Consider the following 12812-nt stretch of genomic DNA (forward strand, 5'->3'; position numbering starts at 1 on the left):
GCGCGGGGGCGGGACGGGGCAGGGGCAGGGCGACGGCGACGAGGAGCGGGCGGCGATGGCGAGCACGGGGCAGGGGCGCGGGGCGACGGCGACGGCGAGCACGGGCAGCCTGGCAGCGTCGGGGGCAAATGGTCGATGAGAAACTGAAAATTTCCTAAGTCCTGCTTATATACACAGAGTATTGGTCCCGGTTCGTGGCACCAACCGGGACCAATGCCACCTTTAGTCCCGGTTGGTGCCACATCATTGGCTAGGACGAACGGTTCGTCAGTGTACCCAAGATTTTTCAGATCCACTGTTATCATTCCGTACTGTGGGTCTACCTGTACCCCGCCGCCTAACAGATTGACCCATTTGCACTTAAACAAAGGGACCTTAAAATCAGGTCCGTAGTCAAGTTCCCATATGTCCACTATGTAACCATAATATGTGTACTTTCCGCTCTCGGTTGCTGCATCAAAGCGGACACCGCTGTTTTGGTTGGTGCTCTTTTGATCTTGGGCGATCGTGTAAACTGTATTCCCATTTATCTCGTATCCTTTGTAAGTCAATACAGTCAAAGATGGTCCCCTGGACAACAAGTACAACTCGTCACAAACAATGTTGTCACCTCTGAGACGTGTTTCCAACCAACTGCTGAAAGTCCTGATGTGTTCACATGTAATCCAGTCGTCGCACTGCTCCGGGTGTTTGGAGCGCAGACTGTTCTTGTGTTCATCGACATACGGGGTCACCAAGGTAGAGTTCTGTAGAACTGTGTAGTTTGCTTGAGACCAAGAATATCCGTCCCTGCATATTATTGAGTCTCTTCCAAGAGTGCCTTTTCCAATCAGTCTCCCCTTATACCGCGATTTAGGGAGACCTATTTTCTTAAGGCCAGGAATGAAGTCAACACAAAACCCGATAACATCCTCTGTTTGATGGCCCATGGAGATGCTTCCTTCTGGCCTAGCACGCTTACGGACATATTTCTTTAGGACTCCCATGAACCTCTCAAAGGGGAACATATTGTGTAGAAATACGGGCCCCAGGATGACAATCTCGTCGACTAGATGAACTAGGATGTGCGTCATGATATTGAAGAAGGATGGTGGGAACACCAGCTCGAAACTGACAAGACATTGTGCCACATCACTCCTTAGCCTTGGTACAATTTCTGGATCGGTCACCTTCTGAGAGATTGCATTGAGGATTGCACATAGCTTCACAATGGCTAATCGGACGTTTTCCGATAGAAGCCCCCTCAATGCAACCGAAAGCAGTTGCGTCATAATCACGTGGCAGTCATGAGACTTTAGGTTCTGAAACTTTTTCTCTAGCATATTTATTATTCCCTTTATATTCAACGAGAAGCCAGTCATGACCTTCATACTGAGCAGGCATTCAAAGAAGATTTCTTTCTCTTCTTTCGTAAGAGCGTAGCTGGCAGGACCTTTATACTGCTTCGGAGGCATGCCGTCTTTTTCGTGCAAACGTTGGAGGTCCTCCCGTGCCTCAGGTGTATCTTTTGTCTTCCCATACACGCCCAAGAAGCCTAGCAGGTTCACGCAAAGGTTCTTCGTCACGTGCATCACGTCGATTGAGGAGCGGACCTCTAGGTCTTTCCAGTAAGGTAGGTCCCAAAATATAGATTTCTTCTTCCACATGGGTGCGTGTCCCTCAGCGTCATTCAGAACAGCTAGTCCACCGGGACCCTTTCCAAAGATTACGTAGTGTAAATTATTGACCATAGCAAGCACATGATCACCGGTGCGCATGGCGGGCTTCTTCCGATGATCTGCCTCGCCTTTGAAATGCTTGCCTTTCTTTCGACATTGATGGTTGGTCGGAAGAAATCGACGATGGCCCAGGTACACATTCTTCCTGCATTTGTCCAGGTATATACTTTCAGTGTCATCTAAACAGTGCGTGCATGCGTGGTATCCTTTGTTTGTCTGTCCTGAAAGGTTACTGAGAGCGGGCCAATCGTTGATGGTCACGAACAGCAATGCCTTAAGGTTAAATTCCTCCTATCTGTGCTCATCCCACGTACGTACACCGTTTCCATTCCACACCTGTAAAAGTTCTTCAACTAATGGCCTTAGGTACACATCAATTTCGTTGCCGGGTTGCTTAGGGCCTTGGATGAGAACTGTCATCATAATGAACTTCCGCTTCATGCACATCCAAGGAGGAAGGTTATACATACATAGAGTCATGGGCCAGGTGGTGTGATTGCTGCTCTGCTCCCCGAAAGGATTAATGCCATCCGCGCTTAAAGCAAACCATACATTCCTTGGATCCTTTGCAAACTCATCCCAGTACTTTCTTTCGATTTTTCTCCACTTCGACCCGTCGGCGGGTGCTCTCAACTTCCCATCTTTCTTTCGGTTCTCACTGTGCCATCGCATCAACTTGGCATGCTCTTCGTTTCTGAACAGACGTTTCAACCGTGGTATTATAGGAGCATACCACATCACCTTCGCAGGAACCCTCTTCCTGAGGGGCTCGCCGTCAACATCACCAGGGTCATCTCGTCTGATCTTATACCGCAATGCACCGCATACCGGGCATGCGTTCAGATCCTTGTATGCACCGCGGTAGAGGATGCAGTCATTAGGGCATGCATGTATCTTCTCCACCTCCAATCCTAGAGGGCATACGACCTTCTTTGCTGCATATGTACTGTCGGACAATTCGTTATCCTTTGGAAACTTCTTCTTCAATATTTTCAGTAGCTTCTCAAATCCTTTGTCAGCCACAGCATTCTCTGCCTTCCACTGCAGCAATTCCAGTACGATACCGAGCTTTGTGTTGCCATCTTCGCAATTGGGGTATAACCCTTTTTTGTGATCCTCTAACATGCGATCGAACTTCAGTTTCTCCTTTTGACTTTCGCATTGCGTCCTTGCATCGACAATGACCCGGCGGAGATCATTATCATCGGGCACATCGTCTGGTTCCTCTTGATCTTCAGCAGCTTCACTCGTTGCAGCATCATTGGGCACATCGTCTGGTTCCTCTTGATCTTCACCAGCTCCCCCCGTTGCAGCATCACCGTATTCAGGGGGCACATAGTTGTCATCGTACTCTTCTTCTTCGCCGTCTTCCATCATAACCCCTATTTCTCCGTGCCTCGTCCAAACATTATAGTGTGGCATGAAACCCTTGTAAAGCAGGTGGGAGTGAAGAATTTTCCGGTTAGAGTAAGACCTCGTATTCCCACATTGAGTGCATGGACAACACATAAAACCATTCTGCTTGTTTTCCTCAGCCGCATCAAGAAACTCATGCACGCCCTTAATGTACTCGTGGGTGTGTCTGTCACCGTACATCCATTGCCGGTTCATCTGCGTGCATTATATATAATTAAGTGTCCAAATTAATAGAAGTTCATCATCACATTAAAACCAAAGTGCATACATAGTTCTCATCTAACAACATATAGCTCTCCAGAGCATCTAATTAATTAAACCATACATTGAAACTATGTAAAACATTTCAATGCGAAAACAAATGCGATCATAATCGCAACCAAGGCAACAATTGATCCAACGGCATAATGATACCAAGTCTCGGTATGAATGGCATATTTTCTAATCTTCCTAATCTTCAAGCGCATTGCATCCATCTTGATCTTGTGATCATCGACAACATCCGCAACATGCAACTCCAATATCATCTTCCCCTCCTCAATTTTTTTTATTTTTTCCTTCAACAAATTGTTTTCTTCTTCAACTAAATTTAACCTCTCGACAATACGGTCGGTTGGCATTTCCGATTCACATACATCCTACATAAATAAAATCTATGTCACGTTGATCGGCATAATTTTCATAAACAATAAATGAATCAATAGTTATAAAGATAATATATATACCACATTCGAATCATAGACAGGACGAGGGCCGACGGGGGCGGATACCAAAACCATCGCACTATATAAGATGTAATAATAAAAGTAAGAAAATAATACAAGTATCTATGTAAACATACAAGTAAGAATATTTTTTCTTTCAGAAAGAAGATAAGAACAAGAGGCTCACCACGGTGGTGCCGGCGATGAGCTCGGCGCGGGTGATCGACGGCGGTGAAGACGGGGACGGGGCGTGACGGACCGCTAAACCTAGACAAATATTATGGAAAATGGAGTTTGGAGGTCGAGCTTGGAGAGAAGAAAGCTTAAGTAGTGTGGCTCGGGCATTCCATCGAACACCTTGTGTGCATAGGAGGTGAGCTAGAGCACCACCAAGCCCTCTCCCCCTCGGCCAGAGAAAAACAGAGCATTGGGGTGCTCTGCTCGCGAGCGAGGGGTATATATAGGCACCTCATTGGTCCCGGTTGGTGACATGAGCCGGGACTAAAGGGGAGCCTTTGGTCCCGGTTCAAGCCACCATCCGGGACCAATGGTGGTGGGCCAGGAGCGAGGCCCATTGATTCCGGTTCATCCCACCAACTGGGACCAAAAGGTCCAGATGAACCGGGACCAATGGCCCACGTGGCCCGGCCGACCCCCTGGGCTCAAGAACCGGGACTAATGGGCTGACCCGCCTGGACCAAAGCCCTGTTTTCTACTAGTGCATGTAGAAGGCCATGAGGTTCGCCTTCCTCACCACCTTGTTCTCGGCCTGAGGCGCCTTCACCTTGTCCTGGATTTCTGTAAGGACCATGGAGTTATGAGTAGGCGAATGCGATGTTGCCGAGCGCTTGCCGAGCACTTGCAGTGTTAGCCATATCTTCTGGGCCGAACTTGCAACGTCTACCCCAATTACGGTTCCAACCATGGTCATCTTGCCAGTAGGACCTGATATGGTCTGCGCCAAGGAGAGGCCAACGCCTAATCGCCTATAGTTGAGTAGGAAAAGGACATGACCGCGGCGAGGATTAACAGCCATGCTATCTCGCTCGTGGAGGTTGGCGAGCTGGGAGAAGACCACCGCAGTCGGCGGAGTGGCCGCCCTTGTGGAAGCAGTTGGCCTTGTACAGAGCCATGGCGCTGGTGGACGCCGTGATGGTGGACCCGATTGCGGTTCTGACGAGGTTGACGTACCGACAGAGGCCGCAGAACCACCACACTTGCCCGCTGACTAGGTAGGACTCGACGGCTTCCATGTAGGTGTAATTCCTCTTCCCAGGGACTGTGTTGCCGCTGCGGCAGCAGTCGCCGTCCATACCGTTCCCGTTTCCTTAGGCTCGCCTTCGTCGTGGACGAGGAACCGTCGCTGATGATCCACAAGCGGTGCTCCGCCGGCAGTCCTCCGATCTCGATATCTACGTTTGCCAGGGCCCAGGGCCATCTGGTCTGGAGGAGAACAGCGATGCGCGCGCCGGGCAGCATCTTATAACACAGCAGGTTGATTTACTCCGTTCGGTCTTCAGTCCATCGAATTGCCTGAACCGACTCAGATCGGATGACTATTATGTACCCGGCCAGGTCTCTTGTCTACGCTGAAGCCCCCTCGTTGGGCTCCGGTCTTTGCATCAGGTTTTCTTGCATCAAAAGCAACTGAACCATACCGGACTCTGCATCATAACCGGAGAGAGAGACAGAAGTCGTCAAGGAAACCAGTAGGTAAGGTCCATCGTCGATAAAGAGATCAGCCATCAACCATCGTCGCTTCTCCCTAGCTATCTTTGCCATGGCCACGGCCAACAACTCCCCGGCCGTCGTTAATAACCATGGCCACATCCTACCCGCGACGTCGTCCAGATCCTCCACGGAGAGCTTCACCGCCACCCACGATTTCGAGGTGGCCAGTTACCCGCTGCTCGACGGCTTGGGCGTCGGCAAGTACATCAACTCCTGTGTCTTCAGCGTCGGTGGCTACGACTGGACTATCAAATTCTACCCAGATGGTTCATCGGTCAACTGTGCCGGTAACACTTCATCCTTTTTGTATTGTGTCAACCAACAGGAAGGTGTGAGGGCTAAGTTCACCTTGAACATGCTGAAAAAAGAGGGCAAAGTGCTAACAAGACACGGTTCGTTGAACCACACCTTCTCTCCGCCAACTTATGATTTTGGTTATCGTAAATTTGTCGAAAAATCAAGGCTGCTGAAATCATCGTCGTCCAAGGCAAACAATGGCTACTTCATTATACGGTGTGTTCTTACCGTGATAAGAGAACCACGGACCGAGGTCAAGAGGAACCTTCTTGTGGTTCCGCAGCCAAACCTGCAAGACCATCTCGAGCAGATGTGGAAGGAAGGACAAGGAGCAGATGTGACATTCAGTGTGTCTGGCCAGTTGTTCAGCGCTCACAGATACTTGTTAGCTGCACGGTCTCCGGTCTTCAAGGCGGAGCTCTTTGGGCCTATGAAGGAGAGCGCGGCAGAGAGCATCAAGATCTACGACGTCGAGCCACCAATCTTCGAGGCGCTTCTTCACTTCATATACACGGATTCCCTCCAAGATGATGGAGACAACAAAGATGAAACTGAAAAAATGCAGCACTTGCTAGTTGCGGCGGATCGATATGGATTGGAGAGACTAAGAATTATGTGCGAAGACAGGCTGTGTGATAGCATTGAGGTGGAAACAGTTGCGACCATGCTGGTTCTGGCGGAGCAGCACCATTGCGGCGATCTCAAAAAGGCCTGCATTGAGTTCATGACCTCACAAAACAGGCTAGGAAATATCGTGGCAACGGATGGATTCAAGCATCTGATGGCAAGCTGCCCTTTGCTCACAAAGGATATCTTAGACAAGGTGTCCTGTGTCTTGAGTGGAAAGTCTCGTTTGTCTAGAAATTAAATGATCATGTCACCAGTATGTAGTACTAAGTAGATGATTATACCTATTTTCAGATTTCAATCATTGTGTTCGCTTATCTACTATTTCAACTTTAGCTAGAATCATGTTATTGTTCTCCCTTTCTTGGTATATAAGTATAATCACTTCAATATATGACATGTTTGCACGAGCGGAAGGCACCTACCGCTAGGGTTTTCAGTGCCTCCCGCCGGTGCCGGCGCCGGTCTGCCTCGTCTTCGCTAGCCTTAGGGCCATGGAGGCGCAGTGGATCTCGGGCCTTGCCGGCGGGAGGGTTCCGTTTTTGGATTTTTTAGTTTTGATAGGGTTTGTGTCCTACTTAGATGGATGAGATGGTGGCGTCTCTCTGAAAATGAAATAAGGTTCTCCTCGCCTAGCCCCCATCCCGACGGTGCTTGTGGCATCACCGAAGGGCGTGTGGAGATTTGTCTCCGGCGGATCTCATGGGATTCGGTCGACGTTTGCTTTCGATGGATCCACATGGATCTAGTCTTCGTTTGTCTATGTTCATGTGTCTACAGGTTGGATCCTTTCAATCTACGCTTCTTTTCATCAGCGGCGATTGCTGTTCTGGTGCGCTGATCATGTAGGGCCTACTTCCCGACTGCCTACTACAACAAGCTTTGCCCGACTCCGGTGATGGAGGGGTGATGACGGCGGTGCGCCTTCAGCTCGCTTCAGTGCTTGTAGTCGTCGCTAGGTGGTCTACGGACCTGAATGTAATTTTTATTTCTGATATTCTTTGTACTACCTTTACAGTTGATGAATAGATCAGATGTTTTTCTCGCAAAAAATATATAATATGACAATACACAGCAGTATGCTCATGAAGGATATTGGAAAAGTGGTGGCTACACCCAAATTCATTGCTCCCCCATGATGAACGGTAAAATCAAATTTGAACAGCATCCTGGGACACAGTTTAAATGCAGAAGGGGTCTTAGACAGGGGGCGCCGGGGGGGGGGGGGGGGGGGGCACTATCACCCCTTCTGCTTGTCCTAGCAGCTGACTTCTTGCAATTTATTATGAATGATGCAAATAACAGAGGAGTCATTACACCTCCATTCAGTTCCACCTCTTGTCCTGACTTTCCTGTACTGTAGTATGCAGATGGCACTTTGATTTTTATGCCTGCTTGCTCAGACCAACTCCAACAATTGCAGAGCCTAGTCAACCTAACAGGCCTCGCGAGTCGCTCGGCGACTCACGAGGCGTCCAGCGCCGCCACCCAAAAAGCCTCTTCACCGTTCCCTCCTCGCCGCCGCCGGCGGCCAGCTTGCCGGTCGACGGCGGCGGGCTGCTAGGCCTCTTCCGTCTCCACCCATGTCCTGTCCCTTCTTCCCATGACCCTTGATCTTGGAGCTCGGCAGCGCTGCGCTCTAGCCACGCGCTCGTCCTTCCCGGAGATGCAGCATGCTATGAGAGCTGGTGTACGGCGGTCCGTCGCCACGGAGGTCAGCTACGCGCTCGTGTTCGGCGGCTGCGTACGTCCCGTCCCGCCCGACGGCGCGCGTATGCCGTCCTGTGTGCGTCGTCCCGGATCTACCACGGCCTGAGGCGGGCCTGCTCCTACCGGCTCGGTTGACGGCCTGGCAGGAGACTCTCGGCGTATGTATTGTTGCGGCGGCTGTGGTGGTGCACGGGCAATCTGATCTGACCTATTTGATACCGCTGTGGACGCGCATGATGCCGGCACGGATCAGGAAAAATATGATGCTTGATGGCAGCTATTCAGACTTTCAGTGGTTGTCGATATGGCGGTGGTTGGCTGAGTGCAGCTCTGATCCGCTCGACGGCCTTCGGAAGGCATGCCACCATTGGTGGATGGTTGGGCGGCTACAGACGGCGATTTGAGGCAGAGGGTATGGTTGCGCAGTGGCGTGGTGGATTCTAGTCCAGTGCATGTAGCTGCTAGGATCGTGGAAAGTGGCGGGGATAACACATGATTGACTTCGATCTGGTGGTGCTTCTAGTATCCGGTCTCGAGATCCGGGATGAAAATCCAAAGTCTAACCCACGTTGGTTTTACCTGGCAATGGCGATGTTTTTGCATCGTTACCTTATTGAAGGCATTGCATGGATATGCTCGGACTTGCTTCTTCAGGGTGAAAACCTAGATTCTGATCATTGGTGGTCGGATCCGGTGACGGCAGTGTTTGAGCATCGTTGCCTTGTTGAAGGCGTTGCTGTTGAAGAACTTCTTCGTTGTCCTTGTGGTATCAGGAGATGATTGGTGCGGATATGGTCGTCGATGTAGTTTGTCGGTCGCTGTTTTGATCATAGGTTTTTTTACTCGCTTAGGCATAGCTTTAGTCTTGTATGACTTTGCTTTTTGCCGGCGTTTTTTTAGTGTGAGTGCGTTGGTGTTGGCTGTGTGCATCCTAGCTATGCAGAGGCCGGGTGTGTGCTCTTTGTGCCTGTATCTTCTTGATGCTTCATTTTGAGTCAATAAAATCCATACTTTATCGAAAAAAATCTATTTTCAAAGGCCTCGGGCCTCAAGGTTAACTATTAAAAATCCAGTTTGCTCCCAAACAATGTCTTTGAAGAAGCAGTGCAACATCTGTCTACTCTCGTGGGTTGTGCTATTGGAACCTTCCCTTTTATTTACTTAGGCACACCACTGGGCTTCAGTAAACTGAAAATGGAGTTCTTCATGTACATCATTGAGAGAATTCAAAAAAGACTGGTCATTTGCTCTCAATACTTAAGCTATGATGGCAGGCTGCTCATGGTTAATGCAGTCCTCTCATCCTTGCCCATCTTCCTCATGAGTTGTCTCCTTCTCTATAAAGGTATCATTGATCAAATAAACAAATACAGACGGCATCTTTTCTGGAGAGGCAAAGATTTGAAAAAAAAGAACCCACCCCTTGCGGCTTGGGACATGATCTGCAAACCAAAGGATAAAGAATTCTTAACCTACACACTCAGAACACGTGCTTGCTATGAAGATGATACACAAGTTCCTTAATCACTATGGTATTCCCTGGGTACATCTTATTTGAGAAGTTTACTATCAACAAGGAATACGACCTAGAAATCAAGTCGGTTTGAGATCGTCATCGCGACACGATACCACTTCTGGTGCTATTATATATACTGCTACCGACCGCGGCCAAAGACATGTTGAAAACATCCAGGATTTTGCCTTATCTCGCAACTTGCGTCGCTGCCGAAGTCTACTCCATCCAGAACGTTGTCATGCATCGGCGTGCGGGAGAGCAGTTCTCCGAGGCCGTCGTCCTTGCGATCCTACTTGGGAGTGGACGAAAATAGGTTTTTGAAAATCATCTATGAGGCTGCTCAAGTTTGTCATCACGGGTCGTCTTCCGTCCAAGTCGGGCAGCGCTACTCATCGTTGTCTATAACGCTATCGGCAACAGATCGCCGCCATCATCATCATTAACGACGTCGCTCCTGCAGCAGCTAACGAACAATACACCCATCGTGATCTGTTCATGTATCTATTTGTAGTTATTGTTACATGTGCGATTTTGTTGTGCATGTTTTCCTGTTTGTTTAGTATGCTAGATTGTTGCTTGCTATTTTATGTTCTAGTTATGAATTATTTACTAGTTAATCATAAATTTGCCTAATATTTCAATAATTACAATTACTACTCTCAATCTCTCTGTTTCTTCACTGTCTTATGCGTGCAATGATCATGCCACATCACATTCCAACGGAAGACTGCATTGATAAATATGAACAAGCTTACTATTCGGTATACATGATGGTCCACTAGAAACGAGAAGGACAGTGGGGGCCTAGGCGTCGAGGGCCGAGATACAGAAGTGTGTGGAGAAGATGCTCATGGCGGACTGGGATGAGTATAATAGGACGAACAGAAATAAGTCGAGGCATGAGACCGATAACAATGTCTTCTGTTGCAACGCACAGGCATTTGTGCTGATTTTTTTGAGGGGTTGGGCATTTTTGCTGATTTTTTTACAGACAAAGGGCATTTGTGCTAATCTCTCCCTAATAATAAAGCACGGATTGACTCCGTGGGTTCACCGTCACAATACGCTTCTTTCCATGAATTTACGCTTTCAGTTTGAATTTAAAACATATACGTGAGGTGGTACTAATCTTTCCCTATTTTTTGTGAGACACATTTCGTCCGTCAAAGTATCGTTCGACCGATCGGAGCAGGCCAACTGAAACCGACCGTGCGTTGTGGCCCAATAAATTCGGCCCAACCCGGTTCTTCGTTTATTCCCTCGTGTGGCTCTTGTCCCTGTCGCTCGCCCAATCTCATCTTCCGAACGCGCCTCCAACTCCGCCTCCACCTCCTCTTCGGTACTCGCCTAGAAAGTGTGTGTAGAAAAAGCCACATACCCTACCATATTATATTACTTACACTAAAAAATACTAGACAATCTTATTTTTTTGCACATAAAGAAATAAAGAAGTCATTGCAATTGCCGGAAATACTAAGCCTACTAAAGGCACGAAAATAGAAGGTAAGTTTAAATCCGTCATGGAATAGAGCGTTCCATGATGGCAGGTCGGATCTGCGGCCCAACGATGTCATGGCCTGGCTCAAACCCGGACGACCTAGAGCGTGGGGTGCAGCGACGTCGCCCATGAGAACAGCATCTTCTCCTTCCACTGCTGTCCGCCGCTTCTCCTCTTCTTCCTCCTGCAGACCCCCCTGCTTCAGAGCTCGCGCAGCGGCCCTGGCCGACGCGTACGTTGTCTATCTAGCGGTTCGGCCATGAGGACCATAGTAGATGTCGTCTATTGAGGGCCAACGACGGTCAGGCCGGGCAGCAGCGACGATCAGTCTGGTCTGTATGACGCAGCCATCACCGATTGAGGGCCTTGGATTTTATATGTATTCCTTAATTATATGGGGCAGGAGCGGCAACCCAGATAGATTCTTCTCTTCTGTGTTATCTTTGGTTTGCAAGGCGCGTGGCAACGTTAGCAACCTGAGGGAGATGGGAAAAGACGACCCTGATGTTGCATGTGCACGCCTGAACCATGTCCAACCATAGCAGGTTAAATGAATGAACTGCTCTATGTGTAATTGCTACAAAAATCATGTCAATTCCCTCTACCCATGCCTGTACTCTGTGTAATTGCTATAAGAAATTATCCTGTATGCTGAAATCCCTACTATATTTTTTTGAGAGCCAAATCCCTACTATATTCTATTTCTATACCATGCTGGATTTATCAGAAACACTAAATAGATTGGTTTGTACTGTAATATATCATCTAGAAAATTCGGTTTTGTAAATTAATATTTTTGCATTGCTCTTGCCGATTGTGTTGTAGGGAGCAGAGAAGAGCAATATGTGGTGGTCTGCGTCGCCTTCAGTTGGGACCTGTACCTGTAGGAATAATTATGTTTCCACGGTTGAGAAAAGGTATGATGCACGGACTTCTAATATTTGTATGTAAGTTTCCAACCGCTGTTGGAAGACGATAGATGTGTAAGTCATGTATCCTATAAGAGAGAGAGAGAGAGAGAGAGAGAGAGAGAGAGAGAGAGAGAGAGAGAGAGAGAGAGAGAGATGTGGCGTGATGTTGTACCATATGGTGGCCAAAATTACAAATTATTTTGCTATAAAAATTATTTCTATACTTGAGTATGGTGACTTCTTTGTGATATGAGCAGCTTAAGCCCTGTATTGATCCTTGATCGTCCTTTCCATAGATGAAATTGATCTGATAGCTCATCTCTTGCCTTTATCTCAAATTAGCATTAATTGCATGCCATTTGTGTGCCCAAGGAACTGTTGGAGAATATTTTTCTAGCTATAATCATTTAGTAGAACATGGCATTGCATGATACGCATGAGACCAACGTATCCAAAGATGCTTCCATGAGCTTGCCCGTGGGGGTTGGTCGGCAAATGAATTTGTTAATCAATGGTGCCAGGAAAGTTATCTGATAATTTGTGGATCTATACTACCAGCAAATTCTATTAGTTCAGATAATTTGTGGATCAGTACAACCAGCAAATGAATTTATTGATATTTTATTTTGTTTACCAATAATTTCGCTTTCTGTTGTTTAACGAAAAGAATGTCCCTCTTTGTAA

The 12812-nt window shown here is 48.0% G+C and overlaps 1 protein-coding gene across 1 annotated transcript; it reads left to right on the forward strand.

Moving 5' to 3' along the window:
- Nucleotides 1-5466: 5466 nt before the first annotated feature.
- Nucleotides 5467-6849, forward strand: LOC123186145 (BTB/POZ and MATH domain-containing protein 2-like). Its single transcript, XM_044597934.1, has one exon. The coding sequence runs from the start codon at nucleotides 5619-5621 to the stop codon at nucleotides 6732-6734; it is 1116 nt and encodes a 371-aa protein (XP_044453869.1). The 5' UTR covers nucleotides 5467-5618; the 3' UTR covers nucleotides 6735-6849.
- Nucleotides 6850-12812: the final 5963 nt, after the last annotated feature.

This window comes from Triticum aestivum, chromosome 2A (assembly GCF_018294505.1).
Source record: "Triticum aestivum cultivar Chinese Spring chromosome 2A, IWGSC CS RefSeq v2.1, whole genome shotgun sequence".
Classification (NCBI taxonomy): Eukaryota; Viridiplantae; Streptophyta; class Magnoliopsida; order Poales; family Poaceae; genus Triticum; species Triticum aestivum.

Excerpts from the sequence above, each read along its gene's own strand:
- LOC123186145 (XM_044597934.1), top strand. The coding sequence starts at position 5,619 with ATGGCCACGGCCAACAACTCCCCGGCCGTCGTTAATAACCATGGCCAC.